Here is a 26,161-nt window from a genome sequence, read left to right as displayed (position 1 = left end):
ATTTTCTCCGTTTTAATTTACGTAAAAATATTTAGCTGGACGTGAGTTTTTTAGAAGAAAAAACTGAAACTTCTAAATCTAAAATAAATCATATAAATTTACGTTCAAAAGTTCATTTCAATATAAATAAAAAATGTGATAGTGTAAGGAAAATATTTTTTAGGAGAAAAATCTGTTTTCCTTCATAACAAACACAAACCATGCATTTTGTTTTTTAGAGTTTACTTTACGGAATGTTTAACTTAATTAAACCTTTTGGATTATAACTTACTATTTTCTTAATTTTTAATTACACACTATTATATATTATATAATAAAATGTGGCACTATATATAATAGTAGTACTAATTATTAGCCAGCAAGCACAGCAACACAATATGTCTCCAAACACTATTGCTTCTCTTCTCATTTTTTTGGTTTTTTCAAGTAATTACACGTTCTTCTTTTTACAAAATTATTAATTGCCTACGATTCTCGTAGTGAGATGTGGAGATTTTTTTTATTTTTGATTAGAGATTTCAAATTCGTAGATAAGAAAATATTGATAGAGAGGTTTTTCAACTTTTAGTGAGCATTAATTCACCTTTATTACTTTTTCATGATTTTGAACTTGACATCTTTAATTAAATGTGTTAATACGATTATACTATTTGTTGGTCTTAGAATATGGAGGAAAATATTTGTCAAATGTTCGATTCTCATGTTTGTTTGGTCATTTTTTTTAATAGAAAAAACAAGCTCCTTAAATTAATTACAGTAGTTATTACGAGTATATATATACACACACTTTTTCACACCTTTATTAACACAACTAAATAAAAAAAAAAATTTACACCTTTCACCAAATTCCTAGCGCCACCACTAATAACCATACCAAACGAAACAAATAAATAAGAAACATACTTATTTTCCTCTGTACCGAACACAACCTTAATTTATATTTTTAAGTCTTTCTTTTTGTTCAGGCATAATATATAAACATTCCCTTTAATTTAATCTCACACGACATACGCATAAGTAGACACTAAACACATGCATCCTACATAGCACGAAAAATTCACATTCTACGCAACATCCTATCTGTATTATGTCACAAAGGATATGTGTATATATACATGTTTAAAGTTGGACGACATAAATAACATAACTGAACTCAAGTCAAAAAGATATTATATTTGTATAAATAATATGTAATCTAACTATATGAAATTTGATATAACAGGTATATTACTACATGAAGTGGAACCAAGAGATGTTGTGTTCGTGCATTGTGACAAGGACAGTGAGTGTGACATTATATGTCGTGACGTACATAAGGTTGAACCATTATGTTATAAGCGTTACTGTATCTGCGACCGCAGATACTTCTGCATGAATGATTTTAGCTGTAAACTTCAACCAATTCATTGTGATGATGATAGTGGCAAATCATTTAAATGTATTCATAACATATGTAATTGTCTTTAGTACACTTGGTGAAAACAAAAATGAAAAATGTTGTGATTTTAATTCATAATATATAAATATATAAAAGGTTGATAATAAGATATAGTTTATGTTTCGTTTTATGTGTTTTGATAAACTTTGCAAGATGGAAACACGAAATTCGCCTCAAAACTTGAAATCTTTCTTCTTCGACTTACCATCTTTTTCCTGCAATTTGCGTTTCTTCTTCCTCTCATTCTGCAGCAGTTTCATCAATGTCAGAACTAGTGAACATTGAGATTTACTACGACAAGAAACACGAAAGGACTCTGAGAAAAGAATAATAAAGATGCAAGATGAAATAGTTAACACACCTCGGCTACCATGTCACTGAAATCCTCTCTCTGAGAACGCAACTTCTCTTCCTCTCTAGCTTCCTCATATCTAAAACCGAACAAAACGTTTTCAGAAAAAAAAAGGGGAAAATTCATATGAAATCCTCTGAATCAAAAGAGTGTTACAAGTGTTGGTTGCTACTCACTTGGCTGGCAGGACATTGTCCATCAGTTCCAATTCTTCGGGTGCCAAAGTAACATCAACTCTATCTGATTTCTGACCTTTAAGCAGATCGACCTGCAGTGGTAAAAATCAACCAATTACGACAAAATTCTAATTGAAGTGTCAATAACAGAATTGGGCACAGAGAAAAGATGATATCTTGATGTGGCATATCATGGTCTTCAATTTAATGCATTTACATTCAGCTAACAAATACTTTTAAAAAGCACTATTTTATGTTATATCAATTGACAAAACATTCTTTCCAGCTTTGACAAGCATTGCACAATCAGATGCAAAAATATAATTATAAAAGCCAAATAGAACTGCAAGAGAAAACCTCCTATCGCAGCACCAAGTTCACAAACAACAAGCTTCTATCACATACTTGGGGAGAAAATGGTCCAAACCGGGGTTTCGATAATACCATCAATAGGAAGAGAATAATCCATCCTATGAACACATGAAAACTACAATAATATAACTTCATAACTGGGGGTTTCAACAACCCCATAAATAGGATGAAAACAATTCACTCTTTTGACGAATTTCACATGAAGGATAACAACAGAACAATCACAATGTGTCATTGCTTTCTGCATTCAACAGCTCATAAAGTCAACGATCACATGAAGTAGCATGTCAATGCAGCAAACAAGGAGAGAACAAGAGATTTCATTACCCTTTTGGCAGCAGTCTTGTCTTGAGTGCCAGTGTTAATCACATACCTGTACAGCCAAAGTAAAAAGAGTCGGTGTAGAGAAAAAAGAGAGGTGCATGATACAACTTCTGCACAAGTATAAACATGTACTCACGTATGAGTTGTTCCAAGAAGAGTTCCTGGAGCTATCTTTTCTTCTTTCTCTTCAAGCACCTTAAAAGACAAATAGGTGGTAGTGAGATTTTTGACAATGAGAAAATATATTTGTCTATTGGAATGCAAAAAATAGCAGGCCACATATAGTGCTATTACTTGGTAGAGAGGCTTCTCAGGCTCCTTCCTCTGCTGCTTCCGAAGGTCAATAACATCAGGAGTCTCAACTCCAGTTGGAGTACTATACAGACGAACAAACACATTGAGAAATGATACCTCAAATGTAGTTGAAATTAAAGTATTGCTTCCACAGTACATGTTTGGTTCAGAAAGGAGAACCGAAAATTAGGGGAATTGGGGCAGTTTGAGCTAGTAAAAGTTTTATACAGATATTGTATGGTGTTAAAAGTTTGGATCAAGTTATACCTTGAAAGACTGTCCACAGACTGAATACCATCTTCCAGCTCATCTTCCTCCATCTCTTCTTCCACTTCCTCTTCCTCCTCTTCTTCCTCTTCCTCCAAGTCACCCCAATGCTTAGTCTTATCAACGGGTTCATCCTAAGCATGAACATAAATGGCATGACAAACGTAATTAGAGACTGTCAATCAAAAATAGGATCTAAGAAGACTGGCTATAATAATAACAAGGGCCACATGCTTGAACTTTTTGTTTAAAAAGAATATCAAGCAATCATTAATGAGATGCTTCTTAGATGCTTAGATATTTTTCATGGTTATCAACAACTCCAGTAAGTTTCACAAACTTCAAATTGGTGTGTTTCCAAACATACATGTTTTCATAGGAAATTCTTGTTATTTCAGTTGGCCTGGAACTACCTTGAATCAAAATGTTACTCCAAGAACATACATAAAGAAGGAAACAACTCCACCAAATACAAAATACAAGTGCGCATACCTCATAATTAGGACGGTCTTGTTGCACCACACCAAAGACATCTCCATATAAAGGGCGCCCATACTATTTCAAACAAAATAGGGAGAAATGTTGAGAATAATAAGTAATTACAACGAAAAACCATCTTCACAATGTGATGAGAAGAATGTAAAAGGTTTCAGAATCTTACTTCATCAACAGGTGGTTTACCCCAACCTCCAGGCTGATAGCCAAACTTGGCTCCTAGTGGAATAGGAGCATTGAGACCGGGAATCTTCAATTGAGGATATGAGGGAGGAGGACCATATCTCTGCCAAAGACAATTGTGAGTTGGAGAAAAGTGTTAGCAACGAAACCCAACTATCTAGCAAGACGACAAGATACTTAAGGGGACCAAAAATGACCACATCCAATAAAACAGAACTTAAATTTATGCTAACTTACCTGCATATTAATAAGCCAAGGAGGAGGAGCGCCTTCGGGCATACCAAGAGCCTCTTTCAGTTCATGAGACAAACTCCCAGGTTTCATCTCCCTCAACTTCACCTGCATATAGAAATCAAAAGATGATGCAGTTGTGGAAAAGAAAATCTAACACTGGTATAGACAATGCAACCAACACCATTAAACATTGTCATCTAAAAGTGTACATCAATAAAAACTCTCATTTTTATTATCAAGAAATTGATGAATACCAAGACGGATGAGAATGACCAAAGTTGTATGCAAGCTAGACAGGAAAGAGGCATATGACCATTCAACAATGTCAAAAGACAAATTCTGTACCTCGAACTCTTTTCCTTCGTAATACAGATCTCCGTGGCTACTCAACTTTGGTTTAGTCTGGTACTTAAAAAAGGCATCATGGAGAACCTACATAACATGATATAAAGACTCAGCAGAACAGTATAGCAACCAACATTTAACCAGAAATATCCATGCACTTGACAAGGCATGGACTATTTTGCAGTTCAGTATCAACAAGGAACCAAGGGAAATTGGGAACCTGATAATCAATATCCATCTTTCCCATTTTTGGCTGCATCCGTTCCCGCTGCTTTTGTTTAAGCTTCTTACTGTCCTCCTTTTCAATGTAAGCCTGCACAAAAAGAATAAATAACATTACAAAATAAGGTCAAGCATAAACATACTAGCAGAAAAGATCATATACCGCACCTTCTCAAACAAAAGATATTTAAACATGATATCTCATTCCAGATAAATACTTCTGGCATATGTTTACTACATAATTGGAGCCTATCTTTTTTCCAAATTAAAAGAATTGGGTTGTTAGGTCCATATGAAGATAAGTAAACATAAGAAAGTAACCAGATGTCTTGCTGAAACGAAGGCCTTCATTTCTTAATGCAAGTATTTTAAAAGCTCAGAAAAAATGCAACAAGCCATCAGAATTTCCTAGCTTGAGCTCCATCAACATCTAGTTTAAGTTCCATTTATACAACAACAAAAAAATCCCTATTTCACAAGGCCACCACAGCAAGAAATATAAAAGGAGTAACAACAAAACAAATTTCGTCATACTTGTCTAATTTTCTCAATTCCGGTCGCAGCTATAAAGTCAGGCAGTTGAAATGGTTGTTTCTCGATACCACGTTTCCCCTGAAAACCAAATTCAAGGCTTGATGAGATAAAATATAACACAAGAAAGATTAACAATATCATATCCAAAGAATTAGTGAGTGGATTGGATAGATGACCACAATGGCCGATAGTACCAATAGATTAACCACTTCAAGCATGAATAATGCAAAGACAACTGAAATAATTAGAATTCTGCAGTGGGGAACATTTAAGTTACTTGAACTTGAAGGACTTAATGCAACTATACTTTTCAGAACTTTTTATAGGAAATGGAGCTAAAGAAATGTCTTTTGACCAACCCACACAAATAAACAGAGGAACGCTGCAACCCCCAACCCACAAAATACACACACATAGAATTATGAAGAATCCCATTTGTCAAAGACCTACATGTTGAGGCTCCACCAATGTCAAGGCCACCCTCCTGCAAGAACCACATATATACATATAAGACAAACTTCATTGACTTTATCCCATCATCCCCTTCCCAAACAAACTCTCTAAAATTTACCCAGTTCTATCCTTGTTAATTGTTACATGAAGTGGAAGAGGTACAAAATATTTTTGTTTAACTTGGTAACTTTAAGAGGTACAAAATATTGTGCACTATGTACTAACATTGGCCTATTTTTCTTTTTTTTCTTTTGAAAATGTTTGCAATCTAAATATATAAATAAGCAGTGTTAACTGACCTGCAAAAATTTTCGTTTTTGACTCCAGTGTCGTGGGACAGGAACAGTATTTCGGTAAGATTTTAGATATACCAATAGCTTAGGGTCTGCAGCAGTAGCATCCCACACCTAAACGCCATACAACACCAATAAAGAAAATAGTCTACAGTTAGAACAGTAATTTACAAAAGAAGTCAATGGCAGTAGACTGAACAAGACAAGTAAGATGCCGAATACACAAGAAATCAATGTTAAGCTACCCAAGAGTGCAAAAGAATCTGCATCAGATTATGCAAAGGCTGGTTCCAGTAATAGGAGGAGGAAAAGATGATGACTATAATGTAGATGATGGTGAAATTAAACAACATACTTATATCATAAGAGGATCTCATCTATGCTATGCTGACACTTTCATTGGGATTATGTATGGAAAAGGTGTTGGTATGAGGTTCATGCCCAGATCTGGTTAATTTTTAGGAGGGATTCTGCGACTCTTCTAGAGAAGAGTTCAATAAGTTGTAGGAGGCTAACAGAAAGAAAGGGAGAAAGAAAAAATCGTTTGGCCTTCCCACGACAAATTTATGAAGAGGATAATATCAATTACCTTTGATGTATGAGCATTTTGACCTTTTTCATAGAAATAATATACTAGAGCTCATATGGTTTCCACATTTGTTAATTGATTCAGAGCATAGAAACACAACAAAAGACAAAGCAGATATTAGAAAGGGCATGGACAAGGAACTCTTAGGAACTTGGGGATCCAGCATGATTGTGAAAGGATAAGAAAACCCCAAAACTAGATTGTTCGCAGAGATACAACCTTAGTGAGAACAGAGAAATGTGCATTCCACAAAGTGCATAGGGTAAATAAATATACTAATATGCGAAGTTCGCAAGTATCAAAATATATAATAATATGTAATGTTTGACACCTATCCATACCTCAACTACATCAGGTCTCGTGCAGATTTGTTTCAGTTCTGCAATGTTCATCCTACGCTGAAGCTGGAATGGAGAAGTAATTCAGTCTTAATCTACTCAAGGTGAACAATTGAACTAGCTAACAATAACAGCAAATAGAAGTTGAGATTGACCTTTTTCTTTTTGTTAGAAATACCCTTCTCCCTTGGTTGAGCATCCTGCTCTTCCTCCGAATCTGAATCATCCTTTTTCTTTAAGGCAGCATCGGCGGCAGTCTCGTCCTTTTTATCATTCTCCTAATATTCCAATAAAAAGTTATGCAAATGGAAAATTCTTGAACTGCGGTAATATATTTCAACAGCTTGAGAGATACAAGGAGATTGAAGGCACAACAAAAAGATCAGGTAATGACTCAGAGTTCACATAGCATCATATACCAAAAATGAATTATTTTTTACCTCAGAACCAGTAGCAGCTGTAAAACTGAATTTTTCAAAAACCTTCCTGAATTCTTCATCCAACTCGCCATCTAATTCTGCCTTCTCTGGAACATATTCCACTTCAACTTGCTCCACCAGGGACTTCAGTAGCTCAGAAAATACATATCACTTTATAAAACACCATAAATGTATAAAAAAAACTCATACATACATTACAACTAAGGTATCTTTTAGAAACAGTACTATTTTATCAAACAATAAAGACTCTGGGACAGACCCCAACATATAACAAAGAGTTTCTGGAAAAAGATGTGGCATGTCAAAATAGAAATTCATGCACATCTTCAGCTGGAAAAAAACAAATAACTATAGCCAAGCTATGATGGAACTGACCTACATCAAACATCCTTTTTCCTCAGAATGACGAGTAGGTGAACATTCTTTTTCTTAACAACTAGCTGGACCTTGAGGATTCACAAATAATCAATGCTTATACACACTATACCATGCAAAAGAAAAAAGAACACAAGCAAAGCAATTACCCTATAGTAGATAAAAAGAAACCATATCATTAGCTTTATCAAAAAGAAGACCATATCATCAGATCTTTAAAAAAGAAAACCACATCATTAGTAAAGTATATTTAGGCCTATATACACATGGTAGTAATTAGGTCAAACAGCTACAATTAACCCTAAAAATGTGTATCAAGAAATTAATAGGATCTTCTAGATAAAACTCCCACATGCACATAATTTTGAAACACAAGATAAATCAGAAAAATATAATTTTGAAACATGAGAATAATCATAAAAATAACTTAAACATCCACTACCCCGGGAAAAAAAACCCAGCTCAATCAACAATGTCAAAGAAGAAAAGGTATTCATTTTTTGGGAGAAAATTCTTAGAGATCATCAAAAGACTCAAGTGAGAACATCTGCATAAATCATAATTCCATGTTATAGTATATGTAACTATATAGTAGTCACCAAGGAATTGGCTGAGTAATTGATCTTAGGAGTAAAACCTATAGAACTCAATTTCAAATTTTATCTACAGCACTCAGTTGGAACCCATTGTTGTAACCTTGATAAGCAGGCTTACCAAGGTATGCTGCTCAAGTTGCCACATTAGATATCCACCTGTACAAATATTGCTTATTCAATAATATCATATGTTGTTTCCTTTCATTCGGTTACCGTATTATCTATTGTTGCTTCTATTCCCTTCTCCTTTATGTTTAGCATGACTTCGTTACTACTGTATTTCCTTTCATTCTTGCTTTGTACATGCTTCACTTGAGCGGAGGGTCTACCAAAAACAGTCTATCTACCTCCACAAGATAGGGGCAAGGCTGCACACACACCACCCTCCCCAGACCCACTTCTGTGATTACACTGGGTAGGTAGTTGTTGATTTGATCAGTAAAAAGAGAACCTTTAAGGATGCTCCTACTAAGACTGTTTAACACACTTCAGCTGGAAAATGTTCATATTGAGAAACTAGAATTGCATGAATCAAGTTTCAGTAAGCATCTTTGAATACATTCTGAACTAGGGAACAAGAAAAATTGAAACAAACTTACTCTAGTTATTCTTATTCATCATTCCCAATTTATAGGAGGATATGGAGAGGTTAAGGAATAGTATAGAAGGTTGGTAGGTAGTCCATTGTTGTTTCATTTCCATTATCAGTAGTATCATTAGTAATTCTCCTACTATTGTATTCTTAGATTTTACTATTAACTGCTATTTGTTTTCTATATGCTTCACTTGAGCTGAGTATCACTCGAAAAACAGTTTCTCTACGTTCACAAAGGTACGGATATGGACAGTGAGGTTACAAACACATCACCCTGACTGGGCATGTTAATGCTGTAATTTCCAATTTTTAAAACCTAATTCATCGAAAGATCATTACAGATGCTTAAATAATTCATAAAAATATATAAAAATTACTCATCAACTACACCTCAGAATAATCCGGAAATACCTTCTGCAGATCGGAATTCTCCTTATCAGTATCACCAACACCGCCATTAGCTTCGTCGGCAGCGGCTGTGTCACTATCTACTCTACCTGACGGTACCTTATTGTTTTTCTTCTGCTTCCGCCGCCTACGACCCCGCTCGTTCGCCTTTGATTTCCTAGAGCCGGCGTTAGCATCAGTGTTTTTGGATTTCAAATCTCCGTTAGCATAGCCGACGGTGTTTGGTACCTCAACCGTCATACTTCCGGCCGATTAGAGATTCGATATTTGATCGGAGAAAATTTTGGTTATCAGCCCTAACATGGGGATAGTCCTATTGTTTTATTTAGCTAACTGAACTGAATACTTTTTTTAAAAAAATTGTTTAATGACCTATATACATATTAAAGTTTATTATTTCGAATACACAACACATAAAAAGTGACATTTTTTTAATTACCCTATAAGATAAAGCCTCGTAAATACGATTTCAACATATATATTAAAACTTTATTGATATTGAATTTTATTTACTTAATAATTATTTTTTTATAATGTAGGATTTAATCATCATTAAGAAAATGTCTATAAAACTAAAAATGGTAAAATTTTCAATATGAAATTAGACTGATCAATGAATAAGTTTGAAATTTTAAAAATTTTCCCAATTCACTTTTAAGTTTTTTTATATCAAGTTAACGAATTAAAGATAATAAAGTAAGCTATTAACGTTTTATTTTTTTAAATTTGATAAAATTTAAAATTATATTAATATAAAAAATATATTTTTATTCAGAAAAACACAAAGAATTTCTTCATTAAAAAAATTGATAATTATAATGTAAATTTTATAAACTTGATAATAGTAATGCGAATTTTATTTATGTATTAAAATTTTATTAAAGCAAAAAACTTCAATTTTAGTAAATAATAAAACATAAAATTTATAAAATTTAAATTTTAAATCCCGTAATTTTGTGAAGACTTCAAATATAAATAGCTTTAGTGAATAATAAAATATAAATTTATAAAATTTAAATTCTAAATTTTGGATTTTGTGAAGACGTAAAATGACAAGTATATAAAGAGATATCCAAAATTTCAATACCACAGAGAGAGCACAGAAAGAGAAGAAAATGGCTTCGTTCGATTCGTTTAGCATGGACGGCGATGACTCTGTGGCGATGGCGGCAAGTCCTTCCTTCCACGACGGCGACTACTCCGCTGCCGGCACGCCGGTTTATGAGGAAGTTACAGTCGATCACGTTTCTCACGCAGTCAACAATCCCGATCCCTACGGGTTCGGGTCGGGTCAATCAATTCCTTTTGGTGACTCCGAGGCTCCGATCTCTGATGGAAATGGTAAGGCTTACGATCTCGGTGAAGATTCTGAAGGAATTTTCAGCTCCGATGGACCGGTACTTCCTCCTCCTAGTGAAATGAGAGAGGAAGGTTTAGCCCTACGCGAATGGAGAAGGTTAGCTTTGCTTTTGTTTCTCGAATTTGAATTTTGCTTATTACTACAATAAAACTACTACTTAATCCCGAACTAGCTAGAGTCAACTATATTAGTCCTTGATATAATACCTGCTAAATACTATTGTGTATTCTCTTGTTAAAATAAGTTTATGCAATTTGGATCCTGTTCTGCATATGCTTCCCTTAGATATAAATTTTATTGGTAGATCTGTTGATATTTGGTAATTTGCTAGAATTGACAATAATATCAATAAGATTAGGCTTTATTATGGTTGGTAAGTCTTAGTTGCTTGGACTAATCAGTCGCCACAACTGTGATTTGATTGACCACTTCTTTTAACTACTTAGCAGATCTGATATCGGAAACTAGTTGATCTGCAAGTTTTATTATTTTTCTTCTTTAGTTAATTGGTGTTTTTTATCGAGGATTAAAGCTTTCATTTGATAGCCTTGCAAAAACGAAGAATGGGAAGTGAATTTTTTTTATCTTTTACAGGTCTAACTTTTTTTTTGTTGGTATTTCATGAACATTAGTTAGATCTCTTGTTTCCTTTTTTTTAGTACCATGACCAGGATATTGATTCGGGGGTAATGGAAAGGAGATTTTCTATAGGAATTGGACTATGCCTGCTCTAGAGCAAGTGAAGTTGGCAACAACTGAATTAAATGTCAAATGCCAAATTCCAAACACATTGGACTTATCTTGCTAGTCATTGTTTGCAGGAGAATTAGTTTGTTATTTTGAGTATTTTCTGTTATTGATGATATAGTTACTGTTGCTTTAAGAACACAATACTATTACTTCGAGAAGATCTATCTGTGATATAGATGATATAGTATATATTAATCATAAACTAACTAGTGGAGATTTTTAGCTAGTTAAGTAATAGAAGAACACAAATAAAAGAACTGTGGTATTTGAAAGTTGAGATTTTTAGCTTGAAATCTGATGATGATTAGCAGCATTTTAGAAATAGTATCAATGCAATAGAAGACTAGTTTAAAGGAACTCTATTGGACAGTTTGATTTTTCAATCCATTGTGAAATGTTCATAATATCGCAGTCAAAGAATGTAGGTTTGACTCTCAAGAAGCATAGTAACATGAAATTGGATTAGCCGGTATAGTTATTGGAACAGTAATGACAGTAGATGGTTTCTTTTGTGTTATTCTTCACTTTCCACCTTCAGATCAAAACTTCAAACTTCAGTAATTTGTTGAAGTCCCCAGAGTTAAATGATTTTCTTTCATCCTATCATTGCTGGATATTTTTGTTGTATTGGAGTCAACTCATTGCCAATTTGAAGGAAAATTAGAAATGCGGGAAAAACAGAAACAGTTGGCAGTATAGGTTATTCCATTTTGGTGAAGGAGAATAACAAGTCATTAATTTTGATCTTGTTCATATGATAAAATGTCAAGTCAGAGGCATATGTGGACTTACTTTGGATCATCGTCAATTGGTTATGCAAAAGGTGCTTCCTTATAATAATTTTAAAAGAAAAAATGGAAGAAGTAGCACAGAGGGTGAGGTCGATGTGTGATAGGTATCAGAGTCCATTGATGCTTTTGGCTGGATTCAAATCAGTTTCTCCTTTTTCTGTTCTAATAATTGATAACAGTTAATATTTGTCACAAAAAGAAGAAATGTTACCCTGAATACTGTTTTCCTTATTAGATTTGTTATATTTGTGTTTTGGTTGGGATGCAGGCAAAATGCTGTCCGTCTTGAGGAGAATGAGAAAAGGGAAAAAGAAATCAGAAACCAAATTATTGAGGAAGGCGAAGAGCATAAGAAAGCATTCTATGAGAAAAGAAAGCTCAATATTGAGACCAATAAGACTAACAACCGAGACAAAGAGAACGTAAGTTTTTCTCCGGGGTGCTCTCACTTCCACCCTATTCACTCTTACAATGTTCCCGTATCTCTAAATTTTGTTTTGTTTTTTCCATTTCTTATTTCCCATTGAAACAGGTGTATGTAACTAATCAAGAAAAGTTCCACAAAGAAGCTGACAAACAGTATTGGAAAGCTATAGCGGAGCTCATTCCTAATGAGGTTCCGAATATTGAGAAGAAAGGGAGGAAGAAGGATCAAGAGAAGAAGCCGTCCGTCACAGTCGTCCAAGGTCCCAAACCTGGAAAACCAACCGATCTTTCAAGGATGCGTCACGTTTTGGTGAAGCTTAAGCACAACCCACCGCCTCATATGCTACCACCACCGCCCGCACCTGCCAAGGATGACAAAGCTGGGAAGGATGGAAAAGATGCTAAGAACACTAAAGATGCAGCACCTGCTACCGGAGACAGCGTACCTGCTAGTGAATCCAGTGTTGCTCAGGCAATTTCTCAGACATTAGAACCTGCTGCTACTGCAGAGGTCTCTTTATTCTCTTGAGGGACAAGAAAACATCCATTTTGGTACTCCATATTCTATGCCTTGCTAACATGTTGTTGATTCGAGGCGAATGCAGCTGCATTTTGTTATTCTAAAACATCAAGATCTTTTATTTGTAATCGTAGTTGAGACGATTTTCATGTTCATAGAAATCTCTTTTCTCTCTAATGTTGATAATCGTTTAACTTTCTTCATCTTTGTGGCCTCTGTGACTGACCTAGAGGCTCCATTTTGTATCATTTTATGTCATGATTTTATGTGTGTCACAGAGGCTCTAAAACTAATCCTTCTTTCCCAAATTGTTTGAATCATTTTTCTTTTTCAATCTGTCTCAAAATGATTGATACATCTTTATATTTAGTACTTCACTTTTTTCTTTTTATGTAAACTCTGTTTTCAATACACGTTCAAAAGGAATGAGACATTTATCTAAATAATCCATCTTTAAATATTTCATTTCGCTGTTGATAGGAAGCTTTTTATTTGCTCTTAAGTGAGAAGCGGAAATGCTACATGGGGTGTTTAAGATCACATGATTAAAAGTTAATCTTTCCGAAAATTTTAAATTATATAACATAAATTGAAATGAACCCGCTTGACCCATGAGCAAATCCAGACCAAAAGTCAAAAGTTTGTGAGGTAAACAGTTCAAGATTTCTCACCTCTAAGATCATTTTTGTATATCACTTGATGTGAGCACAAACCACTTGGTGCAATGAGAAGTAGTATCACATACGAAGACGAGAAATACATCAGAAAAGAAAGTAAAATAACGACATACCCATTGTAATCCCATAAATGGGGTCTGAGGAGGGTAGCGTATGCAGACCTTACCACGTAGAGAGGGCGTTTGACTCTAGACTGAAGGGAAAGAAGAAGTAAAATAAATTTTAAAAATAAAGATTATACAATTTGACTTGTCTGCTCATTCTATGCATACAAGAGAAGAGACTGCTTAGATTGATTAAAACACGGAATCATTTTAAGGACAAAACCAAATAATCAGAAAGAAAAATGGAGTATCATTTAGTGAAATAATTTCTTTTATTGATACCAAAGAATTTCCTATGGCTTCTGCCACAACTCTAGTTGGAGCACACATTCGAAACTCGGGGGTGTATGGACCTTCCATATATCCTCTTTCCGACTTAAATACTAGACTTCATTTACTGCACGATCATACTCATGAAGTGCACTTAATCCACATATCACGTGTTGCATCCTTATCACTGAACAAACCCCCGCGGGGTAATAATAATTTCTTCCTAAATAAATTCAATTGCCATTCACAAAAGAGTAATTGATTATCTAGGTGTCACCTGAGTGATTGTAAGGGGCACAGAACTCATTTGATGACTTGTGCTGCTTTCGGATGACTTCAGTTTTAGTTGTGTGCTGCTAAAACCAGCCGAATCTTGGAAAAATCCTGGTGGTGTGAGTTCTTTCTCGTTGAGCTTGATGTTTCTTGTGAGCATGTCAAGAACCTGGCTCATCATTGGTCTTCGATTTGCCTTTTCTTGTGTGCAAAAGAGAGCTACCTTAATGTACTTGAGGACTTGTTTTTCTGGAAAATCGCCCATTTCTGGATCGACCAACTCTAACAGCTTTCCCTCTTCGTAGAACTCCCATGCCTGATTCAGTAAATTGTAATTTGACTTTTCATTAGATAACAAAAACCTTTGGCAGTTAGAAGAACGTCAGATACTGTATCTCCAGGAGCAGATACATAAATTCGCGAGAAGACAAAAAGTTTAGTCACTATTTAGCCTGAAAACTGCAAGATTCAACTAGCAAAACCACTACATAGCAGTGTATTCTCACATTTCTTGGTGTAGCTTACTCTTCGTCTACCTTGAGTTGAGTGTCCATCGAAAACAACCTCTCTAACTTTGAGGTAGGGGTAAGGTTTGTGTATGCTCCACCCTCTACAGACCCTACTTGTGTGGGACTACACTGGGTATGTTGTTGCTGTTGCTGCTTACTCTTTGTCTATCTGTATGACTGGTAGATGATCGTGAAGACGACTATATGGCTACCTCCCCGCTTACGGCCTTTACACTACTACTATGATGTGAGTGGTTCAAATTATTATACTATAGCAGTATAAGCGAATCAAAGGGAGGACATCTAGAAGTAAACAGATAGAAATTCATACAAGAATATTAACTTCAGAAACGCCTCTATGTAGCCTTCCTTGACGACACACCCACTCACCCCCCTAAACCAAAATCCAAGAATGAAAGTAAGACCACATAGAAATTCATACAAGAAAAACCAACTTTAGAAATGCCTCTTTGTAGCCTTCCTTGACGACGCACCCACTCACCCCCCAAAACCAAAATTCAAGAATGAAATAAAGACCACATTTCTGAACAATCACATGAAGACACAGCACCTATTTGGTACAACAACTTGGACAATTGGGATTTAGATCCTCCGTCCCGGAACAGCATGAATCCTTGATAGTCGGCACAATCTCCTATAGCTGTAAGTAGCATTTTTACTAATGAATACCTTGTTGTATCAGCTCAACTTTGTAACAGCATTTTCAGTTTGCACTCTTGGTGTCTTCATCCCAAATTGGTGAAGCAGGTTCAAATTGTCTTGTTCGTGTTTTTTTTTTTTGTCACTCTGAATCTAAATCTCATCAAGCACACATTTTTATTCGAGACTCCAAACAACTATGCCTTAAAGTCAAGTGTATGAATTATCCATTTCCATTCCACTCTACTTGTGCTCATTTCATTCCACTACTTGTAAATTAGAGGTTCTCTAAATCTCACAGCTATTCCTACTCTAATGGACAAACCTCTAACGAGACCGAAGACTAAAAAGACCACTGGTAAACGATGGACCTAATGTTAAGAGTAATTTTAATACAAGAAACCTAATATACGTGTAATAACAGTGACTAAACCTTAATTCAGCCTAGTTGGTATTTGTCTATGTAGATCCTTTGCTTCCAAACATCTTCTGTTATAGCTAAAACCGTATTGATTTTGGTAAAACTCCAACAACTGTTAACTTCACACAACTCTAGGAGGAGTAAAAGATTAATCATACACTCGCTAATTGGAGATTTTTACAAGACGATTTATTTATTGTCCCCCAAATAGAGCATGATGGGTAATTCAATATCGATAACCATCTAAATTAGTTTGACATTGAGACAGATCTAATTTTCTGATTAATATGTACTTATCATGGATAGATTCACCCCTATTATCTATGGAATCACATCTTGACATGCCTAGCAATTTTCATATGAAAATAATAGTAGCAAATACAAGTAAACAAATCATGCTATAGACTATTGATGTTATTGAGAAACAGAATGCATATCTAGAAAGAAATTACGTAATTTGAAAATTATACCCACCGATTCTAGGAGTAACTTCTGCCCTTGCCATGTACCACTGCCACTACTCCTACCACTTACTGTTTCAAGTAATAGGACCCCAAAACTGTAAACATCAGCCTTGGATGTTAATTGACGGCCCCTTACATATTCAGGTGCCAGATAGCCACTGTTCGGAAAAGAAAAAGATATTGAAGTAAGTTACTACTTTCAGTTACCCCATGGCACTATTTCAAAATTAAAGCAGGAGACCTGGGTACTCTAACACCAAACATTCAGAACTTCAGTAGTTCGAGGCAGATTATAGAATCCAGAACATTTCTTAGTTGACACAATATCCATACAAGAATAGGGGAAAGACGGTGGATTCATACGACCAATACACATATATATCAGGTAAGGGGTGGCAAGGTGCTATGAGGAACATTTGTTCTTGCTTTTTGACCACCGGAAGAGGTAAAATATGAGTAAACACAGTTCAGATAAGACAGTTAAAAGAAAAAAAAATCAATATAGATATGGCAAGACACTTCCCAATTTTCCCATGTTTGGTTGGTCAAAATGTTTAGAAAATATATTATCTAGTAAAACAAGTTATTTAGAAATGAGAAAAATGACTACTCTAATGGGTAGGGAAAACAATTTTCCTAATTGACTTACCACTCCTTCCCATCCTCTTAACACAACCATTCCACCCCGACCACCAATAGCCCCCAACCTCCACCAACCCCACTCACATAGTGTTTGCCCACATTAAATTATAAATGCTATGAGAGTATTTTCTGCATACTTACCAAACACCAAAAAATAAATAAGAAAATCACTTATCTTCAAAGAGAGTTTTCCATGGAAAATATTTTCCTTCGTTCTAAACACACCTGGTGTAAAAGTACCTTCTACTTGTTTAAAAGGTGTATATAGAAGATTTATAACGATACCCAACCTCTAAATAATCAACACTCACGCTCACCGAACTCATGGATGAATGGTGATATCAAGTATAGCCACGGAAAACATTGAAGCTTCAGCACGAAATTCAGAAGACATACGTGGTTCCTTTTATCTGTGTGGTGATGTGAGTGATATTATCTGGAAAAAGCTTTGCCAGTCCAAAATCTCCAATTTTTGGTTTATAATCCTTGTCAAGTAGAATATTACTAGCTTTGATGTCCCTGTGCACTATATGTGGCACTAATTCTTCATGTAGGAAAGCAAGACCAGTAGCGGTACCCAAGCAAATAGCAGCCCTTGTTTCCCAGTCTAATTTGACATTACTTGTACTAGAACCTGCAAAGCAAGCACCATTTTCAGTACCCGATTCAGAGATGGTGAAGTACTTCTTTGATTCCAAGCAAATTTACCAAACAGTGCTCGATCAAGGCTCTTATTTTCTAAATATTCATAGACTAAGATCCGGTTATGTCCATCAAGACAGTATCCAATCAACTCAACCAGATTGGGGTGTCTAATATCTGATATAGTCTCAATCTCTGTCAAAAATTCACGCAACCCCTGTCTCGATTCAGCAGAAAGCGTCTTCACAGCAACTTCCATTCCATTTCTTAGAGTTCCCTACAAAATTGCACTAAAGTTGAATCATCATTCAGCAAACATGACAATGCACCATAATAATTAAGTCCAAGGACTTTGCTCCCTAAAAGTCTTGATGTCATATTATGTATATGCAAAAACCATGAACTGACACTGGCAGCTGCAGGACCTAAAATGTTTCTGAAACAACATTCTTTAAGAGGCAGAAAATATGAAAAGCTAATCACATCGTAAGTAACAAGTTTGGAATACAAAATTTTGGAGAACTGCAGATAAACATCTAAAGGTTTTGGCAACGTAATTCTGTGAATAGCACCATGTGAGTCGCATGCAAATGGAAGTTGTCCATGCAATAAAGCTCAGGCATCTAAATGAGGAGAAGTATTTATAGAATAGAGTTGAACCTTGTATACTATTCCAAAACCTCCTCGCCCTATTTTATTACTTTGATGGAAGTTGTTGGTTGCTCTTCGTAATTCACTGTATGAAATATTCTTTGTCTTTGCAGTGGAGCAGCCTGAAAGAAAAAATATTAGTGTGTCCATGAAAAAGAAGTTAAAGATTACAGTTGTTGAAGATAAGAGATGGATAGAAGTATATCTTAAGCAACAAATGTAAGGCATCAAATTTTTGACCAAGAATAGAGTGTAAGACATTGCATCTTCACCAAATTTTCATGGTGGCCCCGGAAACAACCACTAGATGGAACTTTTTCATCCTTTAACTGTGAGAATTGATACATGGCCTCTGTATTACTTTTTACACATCACTTGGTACAGTAAACCTTTTTTTAAAATCAAAATAAGTAATACTGATGCTACTTGACCAATCCTTTTATTATCACCATTTATAAGATGATCTGAGACAGATATCTGTTAGTGGAATACTCGAAGTTCTTCTTCTCGCTCCTTGTGATACTATTCGATGATTACACCTACCACATTAGTTAGTGTAAGAGAATTTCCATTTTCCCAGATTCTGGAGCAAGTGCTTTTATGTGAGCTTTGCAAAGCATACCTTGTCCAAGCTGGATAACGGAGAAGGGTGCAATCACTTGACGGCCAACGTAAAAACAGTCTAATTATAATATGAATTTTCTAAATACTGTACAGATTGGTCACATAGTCAACCCCAACTAATCAGATTGAGGTGTGATTGATTGATGGACCTTTTTCTTTACATTTGGAATCAAAGGCAAAGTACAATTTGACCCCTTGGATCAAGATCAAAATGTCTACTGCTTCTGGAACATGTCATCATCTATATAGCTTACATATATACACTAGTATTATATTAGATTTGCTCCTAATTACAGATTTCCAAACCAGCTCCTCATTCTTCATCCATATTTGAGGTTCTTGGAGCCACTTTGTTTTTACGTGTGACCAGCCTCGTAAGAAACTCAAAGCAACCCGAAAGGCCATTCTCCATACAGGCATTTGTTTTTCAAGCAGAGGCATTTACCTTCTGTAGATATACCTCTCTTAGAAATGCCTTCTTCTTTCTTCAACAAAATTAGCAGTTCACATCTGAAGTAACTAACTTGCATACTTATATTACTAGATTTACTATGTCTGGTTATAATATGTTATCTTTTAATTTATTTCTATCTAAATATGTCTGCTTATAATATGTTATCTTTTAATTTATTTCTATCTAAATAATCTGTCAGTCTGCTTCACTTCTCTTGGGCAAATAGCAAAGTGTCCATTTTTACATGGTTGTAGCATATTTTGTAGACATAGAAAATGTTATCTTTAATATAACCATGAAAACTCTGAGGGCCAGCTGGCATATACAGTTTGAAACTCGGTAAATAATGGACACGATCCTCTAACTTTCACTTAAATACCATGTTCTTGTTTGCAGCAGAATTCGAACTCGTGATGTGCATCTAACCCAAACGTCAGTCACGACACTCTTACCACTAAGCCACAATCCCGAGGGGCAAACATAGAGAAGGTTTTATTTCCAATGATTCACAAACAACTGAAAAATAAATAGGTTTCTTTTAGTGTACTAACCGCTCCATTTGTTACGGATAAGAAATGGATTTCGACCCAACTCAAATACAAAAAGCTAGATCAGGAGGTGAGGATTCACCTAGAAAAATATAAGGAGACCAAAACCACAACAGACATGGAAAAACTCAACATCCCCTCCCCCCACCCCGCCCAGGGGCCTATCACCTGGAGTATAGACAACATCATATGGGGGTCCAATACCGGGTTATACCAAGAATAAAGATGGATTTGTCACAGATACCACGATTAGAAATGGGCCTTGGACCAAACTCAACTCCAAAAAGTTAACTCATTGTTAAGATGTCCCACATCGGTAGAGGGATGGGAATTTGGTCTCCTTATATGGACTTGGACAAACCTCCCCTCATGAGCTAGCTTTTTGAGGTTGAGTTAGGCCCAAGTGTCGTATCTTTACATGGTATCAGAGTCGGGCTCATCCCAATTTGTTATTCACCCATTATGGGCCCCCAACTAGAAATGTTCACGCTCCAGTTGAGGTCTAGGCATGCACGGGAGTGTTAAGATGTCCCTCATGAACTTGTTTAAGTTGGTGCATAAATTACAGAAAGCACGTCAATTAGTTTGAAATAAGCAATGACTACTGATTAGTGAGCTGGAAGTGTTAAAGAACTCGCATCATGGATGTAAGAAGTTTCAGAATTGCAAAATATGTAAAGGCAGCTCAAAGATATTCAGAGAGGGACAAATAAAAGAGCAAGGAGAAGACAACCAAATAATCTTGAGTGCATTTATGCATAAGCCCCGTGATTACAGCAGTCTAAGCGATAATCAGATAACTAGATAAGGAAAGAGAGAAAGCGAATTGGAGAGATTTACAGCTACAGAGTACCACGACCATCATGATAAAACAAAAATGCCACATGCAGATCAACAAGCTATAGAGGAATATAAGGGTTAACACTGAAGGCAATATAAAGTTGTGACAAATTCATCAAACAACTAAAAGTTTCAGTCTACTGAGAACACAACTGATCAGCTAATATCCAAGATTCAATTATGCACCAACCTGCAGTATCTTGATGAACAAGATCAACACCCTTTTTCTGCCGCTGAGTTGAGGCACCAAAGCAGCTGCAATTCATTTCAATCTATACTTTAGTAGGTTCCTTACTTGACCATAGTGCCTCTTGACATTAGAATTACATGTTAACCATCCTCAATTTTTCTGTGACAAGTGAAAATATTCACAGTTGTGAGATATCAAAAGACAAGTTATCATTCTCTTCTTCTTCTTTCTTTGAAAAAATGAGAAGTGGAATAAACAGGACCAAATGGAGCAAAATGGATATCGAGGAACTATATAACTAACACCAACTAGTTTAGGATTGATGTATCACACCAATTTTAAAAGAAACACATTTCATTACCAAATATATGGCCTACAGCTAATGTCGACTATTGGAAATTTAGGCATTCCACAGTTAATGTATTAAGTTTCTTTTGATTACGTACGAAGGAAACAATTAGCTAAAATTCAACATTCTCCGTATCCAAAAAGAAAGAAATTGCATAAAAACAAATATATTCATAAACTACTATACATATATGTATTACATCCTACAAATTTATATACATATCAATTTACTCCAAAATCCATGTGAATTGAAAAATCATCCAAATCAGCAAGACCAATATAAGTACATTCAAGCGGCATCAAACTTATATTTCTGAAAGCATTTTTAAAAGTAGAACAGTAATTTAAGTGCAAAGAAAGCTGATGATTTTGATGTATTGAGGTAATTAAAGAATTAAAGCAGAGAGGAGACTGTACTTGAGTCATTTGGTGGGTTATATTCCATCTAAAACGATATAATACAAGTAAATACAGTTTTAAACCCTAAAAAAACTCAGCAAAATGTAACATATTTAAGCTTTTCCCATCTAAAAATAGTGAGCACGTGCATATTTTAAAATTTTAAGTATTCTAAGCTAACATACTCTTGCAATCCTTCTTCGACAACATTTCTTTTGAGTCGATGGTCTATTAGGAACAACCACTCTGTCCCACAAAGGTAGGGGTAAGCTATACATACATCCTATGCTCTCTGGACACCATTTGTGGGATTACAGTGGGTATTTTGTTGTATGCTAAGCTAACGTACCAAAAATAAAAATTCTTGACCAATGATATCAAAAAAAAAAAAAAAAGGTAGGCCAATGCACTAAGCTCCTGCTATGCATGGTCTGGGGAAGGGCTGGATCACAAGGGTCTTGTTCCCAACCTTATCCTACATTTCCACAAGAAGTTGTTTCCACATCTCAAAACCGTGACCTTCCAGACACATGAAAGCAGATTTTCCAGTTGCGCTAAGGCTCCCGTTCTGACCAATGATATCACTGTTTTCCAATTTGCTCTTGTTCTGGGTTAAAGTCCCATGTTGGTTGGGAAATGAGCTGGTGGTCTGCTTATATGGACTTGAGAAAATCCTCTACTCATAAAATTTTTGGGGTTGAGTTAGGCCCAAGTGTCATATTTTTACGGCTCTAAAATAAAACCTCCATCTCATATTCAGCTTTAATCACTTCAAACTCCTACATCTCATATTCAGCTTTAATCACTTCAAACTTAATTAATCTCTATACTACTCATCAGCATGACTAGCAACTTTTGCTGCTTAATTACTTAAAACATAATTAAGTTCTGCACTGTGATCAACATGGCCAGCAATTTTTAGCAAAAACAAAAACAAAATATCTTCCAAAAACCAGAAAATCAAATTGTAGCCACCTCGATTCAAATCCTCAAACATAGCGACCAACAATTATGAGTTTAGAATTGCACTCGAGTCAATTATTCCATTGTTTTCAACCTGGCCAGCAATTTTTAACAGGAGCAAGAAAAAACACTAAAACCAGGAAATCAAATTCTAGTTTAGCTAAATCCAAATCCTAAATTGTCAGTACTTAATACAGATAGAGAAAAAACAAAATGTCCACCAAAATCAGTAGATCAAATTGTAGCTAGCTCATTTCAAATCCTCAAACATAATGTTTTTAGAGCTTCGAAAAAAGAACAATTATGAGTCAAATATTCTGTTGATGTCAACCTAGCCACTAATTTTCAACCGGAGCAACAAAAAAAAACACGAAAATCAGGTAATTAAATAGTATCTAGCTCAATTCAAATCCTCAAACTAGTGTTTGAAGCTTCGAAAAATGAACAATTATCAGTCAATTGTTCTGTTGATGTCAATCTAGCCAACAATTTTCAACCGAAGCAACAAAAAAAAACACTGAAATTCAGCAAATCAAACTGTTTAGCTAAATCCAAATCTTAGACATTAATTTAGAGAGATAAAAACTGTTACGTACCTTCACTTTTTGATGAGAACACAGAAAACTGAGTTTGAACTTCGGAGAGCCGTGAATATGAAGAAATGTGGAAAACTATGCGCGATTTGACAGTGAAAAACGACGTCGTTGTGGAAGAAATGATAGATGATGAAGAAGAAGAAGACGACTTGTGCAGCATTTTCATTTGTTCATGTGTAGAGCTTTGATAGCGATGGATGGTGCACCTCTCGTACTGCTTTTGACACACTGTCAAAACGCTGTTTTTCTCAACAACCTTTTGGAATTTTCTCACCCCCACCCATCCATTCACCCAAGCGATCATCTCGTATTAAGATCCGATTAAATTTAAATATTATATGACAAAAAAATATATTAATTTTAGTAAAATATCTTTTATTGATGATTCGGATTAAAAACTTCTTATTACGAGTGAGTGAAGAGATATGAATTAGAAAAAAAATATTTATATGATGAAATGTAATGTTATCAATCTACAAAATTAGAATAGCAAAGCTAGGTAATAAACTTATTTTTGGCATAATAAGTGTGTCCGATCTTATTTTATATTTATGTCTTTTAGTTTTGGATATGCACAAGTAGACGCTTAAACATGTAAAAATTTGAATAAATATACATGACACAATACACGTAGGACAAAAATGACATGTAGAATATCTATATGTATGTCTATTTATTTTACTTTATACAAGTTTAAATTTCAATTCATATAAGAACATAAATATAATTTGAAGTTAAGTCAAAATACGGTATTCCCTTTTTCTTGGTTAAGAATTTTTGAGATAAAAGACAAAATCCAAATGACAACGTGGGATATTTATATTTGTGCAAATATAATGATATAGAAAATTATGATTGGGACATAATCACCATAGGGAAATGAACATTTGGTGCTTGTGTGTACCACAAAATTTCGCAAAGTATGAGCCAAAAATTCTGACATTAATTTCTTTTCACAAAAAATCTTACAAGTATAATTTAATTGGCAAATTATAAAAATTATATACGCGTAAAATTATAATTTATTCATTAAAACTTTATAATTATAGAAGAAAAAATTACGCGGATAAGTAAACTTATACTATTTAATTACTCATCATAGCTATAGTTTGCTATAATTACCGCTCGCGACTAACATTATACATTAATTACGTGAGTTGACTTCAAGTTTGTATAATTAGTCATGTTTGTATATGTATAATTCGTCACGATATACAAATAAATATGTATAATATACAATTTTTTAGCCTATATACATATACAATTCACCTCTCTCCCACTCTCTGCCCTCTCTCGCTCGCCTCTCTCCTCCCTCTCTCAATTTCACTCGCCTCTCTCCTCCCTCTCCCGATCTCGCTTGCCATTTATACAAATGTATATGTATAATATATAGTTATACACAATTATATACATATATAATTCACCTCTCTCCCATTCTCTGCCTTCTCTCGATCTCGCTCGCCTCTCTCCTCTCTCTCCCAGTCGCGCCTCTCCTCCCTCTCCCAATCTCTCTTGCCCTATATACAATCACATATGTATAATATACAATTATCTAACCAATATACATATACAATTCACCTTTTCCCACTCTTTTTCCCCTCTCTCTCTCGCCTCTCTCCTCTCTCTCCCAGTCTCGCTCTCCTCTCTCCTCCAAATAACATGTAACTACAACTTGTAATTATCAAACTATAGTTATAGAGAGTAATTAATTATTTTTAAGTGGTTATATGTGAAAGTTTCCCATTATAGAAATCTCTCAAACGAATACAATAATATAAGCATTGATATATTAGATTGTTGTGTAAGATACATTACATTTTATACATGATATACTAAACTGATGCGTGATATACACTAATTTGATGCGCGAAAATGAGAGATTTTGGAGATTTGTAAAAAATATAGAGGATAATGGTAATAAATATTTTCTTAAATTTCTGATTTACACTTGATGGATATTTTTATTAGAAATCTAAAACGACCCGTATAAGACATTGCTAAAATATCCCAACGTATTTAATAAATTAGCTAAGATTTTTATTATATGTTTAAAACTTATAAGTAAAAATTTAAGGAATCCCACAGTGTAATTCAATAATTACACTCTGTCCCGACAAATTTAGTATTTACTAAAAATCCCTTAAAATTGTTGTGCCGTGATACTTTAGACACTAGTGATACATGGTAAATGATACATGGTAAGTTTAAACTGTTAAGAAAAAAATGGGGAAAAAATGGTACATTTAATCTTGTTAACTAAAACAGCTTAATTTACGGTAAATGATCATTAATCAGCATTAAATCAGCACGTAATTGGATATTAATTTCAAATTTTGAAAATCAAAGATTATATCATCTATTTTGAATATATTTTTTATGAACAATCTGTTAAATTTCGAACTGCAGTAATTTTATTATTGTTACTGTGGATTTTTCAAGACGAATTGCAGTATGAAAGTTACAAAATCGACGGAATCGTTGTTGGAGATTCAATTTCGTTTTCTAATCTCAAAGCAGCAATTGCAGCCGAGTTGGATATTGATGTATCAGTGCATTGACTAAACATTATAACATGTGTTACATATCTAATACATGTATCAGTGCATCGACTAAACACTGTACACACTGATTCTATATGTATCATCAAGCACAGTTGATGACGCAGTTATTAAACTTAGTTAATGATACATTATAACAATTTTCAAAACCTCATGAT

At 34.7% G+C, this 26,161-nt stretch overlaps 3 protein-coding genes and 1 long non-coding RNA gene across 5 annotated transcripts; 2 read left to right on the top strand and 2 right to left on the bottom strand.

Annotated features, from left to right (window-relative positions):
* Positions 1–347: 347 nt before the first annotated feature.
* LOC114076552 lies at positions 348–1,541 on the top strand. Its single transcript, XR_003577496.1, has 2 exons — positions 348–426; positions 1,223–1,541. It is a non-coding gene; the product is annotated as an uncharacterized LOC114076552 (long non-coding RNA).
* On the bottom strand, positions 1,419–9,683 carry LOC107015513 (splicing factor 3B subunit 2-like). The gene is made up of 18 exons (XM_015215825.2): positions 9,327–9,683; positions 7,350–7,472; positions 7,065–7,187; positions 6,913–6,975; positions 5,989–6,096; positions 5,237–5,314; positions 4,701–4,793; positions 4,481–4,567; positions 4,139–4,240; positions 3,885–4,004; positions 3,716–3,778; positions 3,224–3,357; positions 2,957–3,038; positions 2,799–2,857; positions 2,666–2,711; positions 1,967–2,058; positions 1,800–1,869; positions 1,419–1,683 (listed from the first exon to the last, which is right to left on the bottom strand). Exons 1-18 carry the CDS (start codon positions 9,561–9,563, stop codon positions 1,612–1,614), a joined length of 1,752 nt encoding a protein of 583 aa, XP_015071311.1. The 5' UTR covers positions 9,564–9,683; the 3' UTR covers positions 1,419–1,611.
* Positions 9,684–10,374: 691 nt separating this feature from the next.
* Positions 10,375–13,504, top strand: LOC107015227 (clathrin light chain 1-like). The gene is made up of 3 exons (XM_015215428.1): positions 10,375–10,779; positions 12,493–12,646; positions 12,757–13,504. Exons 1-3 carry the CDS (start codon positions 10,439–10,441, stop codon positions 13,177–13,179), a joined length of 918 nt encoding a protein of 305 aa, XP_015070914.1. The 5' UTR covers positions 10,375–10,438; the 3' UTR covers positions 13,180–13,504.
* A 537-nt stretch (positions 13,505–14,041) lies between these two features.
* Positions 14,042–23,662, bottom strand: LOC107012400 (cold-responsive protein kinase 1-like). Of its 2 annotated transcripts, XM_027915403.1 has the most exons (7): positions 23,446–23,662; positions 21,140–21,298; positions 18,493–18,605; positions 17,899–18,109; positions 17,587–17,824; positions 16,559–16,706; positions 14,042–14,810 (listed from the first exon to the last, which is right to left on the bottom strand). In XM_027915403.1, exons 2-7 carry the CDS (start codon positions 21,213–21,215, stop codon positions 14,484–14,486), a joined length of 1,113 nt encoding a protein of 370 aa, XP_027771204.1. In that variant the 5' UTR covers positions 21,216–21,298; positions 23,446–23,662; the 3' UTR covers positions 14,042–14,483. The 2 variants fall into 2 exon arrangements, with proteins under 2 accessions (XP_027771204.1, XP_027771205.1); XM_027915404.1 differs by lacking the exons at positions 21,140–21,298; positions 23,446–23,662 and having other exon boundaries at positions 17,899–18,122.
* Positions 23,663–26,161: the final 2,499 nt, after the last annotated feature.

This window comes from Solanum pennellii, chromosome 3 (genome assembly GCF_001406875.1).
Source record: "Solanum pennellii chromosome 3, SPENNV200".
Lineage (NCBI taxonomy): Eukaryota > Viridiplantae > Streptophyta > Magnoliopsida > Solanales > Solanaceae > Solanum > Solanum pennellii.
The sequence above is the reverse complement of the archived record's forward strand: the minus strand, read 5'-3'. Positions and strand labels throughout refer to the sequence as shown.

Coding starts and splice junctions, on each gene's coding strand:
- LOC107015513 (XM_015215825.2), bottom strand. CDS start 9,563: ATGACGGTTGAGGTACCAAACACCGTCGGCTATGCTAACGGAGATTTG. Junction 4,241..4,480: donor ACGAAGGAAAAGAGTTCGAG/GTACAGAATTTG, acceptor TTCTATATGCAG/GTGAAGTTGAGGGAGATGAA. Junction 3,039..3,223: donor TCTGTGGACAGTCTTTCAAG/GTATAACTTGAT, acceptor TCGTCTGTATAG/TACTCCAACTGGAGTTGAGA.
- LOC107015227 (XM_015215428.1), top strand. CDS start 10,439: ATGGCTTCGTTCGATTCGTTTAGCATGGACGGCGATGACTCTGTGGCG. Junction 10,780..12,492: donor GCCCTACGCGAATGGAGAAG/GTTAGCTTTGCT, acceptor GTTGGGATGCAG/GCAAAATGCTGTCCGTCTTG. Junction 12,647..12,756: donor ACAACCGAGACAAAGAGAAC/GTAAGTTTTTCT, acceptor CCATTGAAACAG/GTGTATGTAACTAATCAAGA.
- LOC107012400 (XM_027915403.1), bottom strand. CDS start 21,215: ATGAATTGCAGCTGCTTTGGTGCCTCAACTCAGCGGCAGAAAAAGGGT. Junction 16,707..17,586: donor ACACAGATAAAAGGAACCAC/GTATGTCTTCTG, acceptor TTTTCCGAACAG/TGGCTATCTGGCACCTGAAT. Junction 14,811..16,558: donor AGAAGTTACTCCTAGAATCG/GTGGGTATAATT, acceptor TTACTGAATCAG/GCATGGGAGTTCTACGAAGA.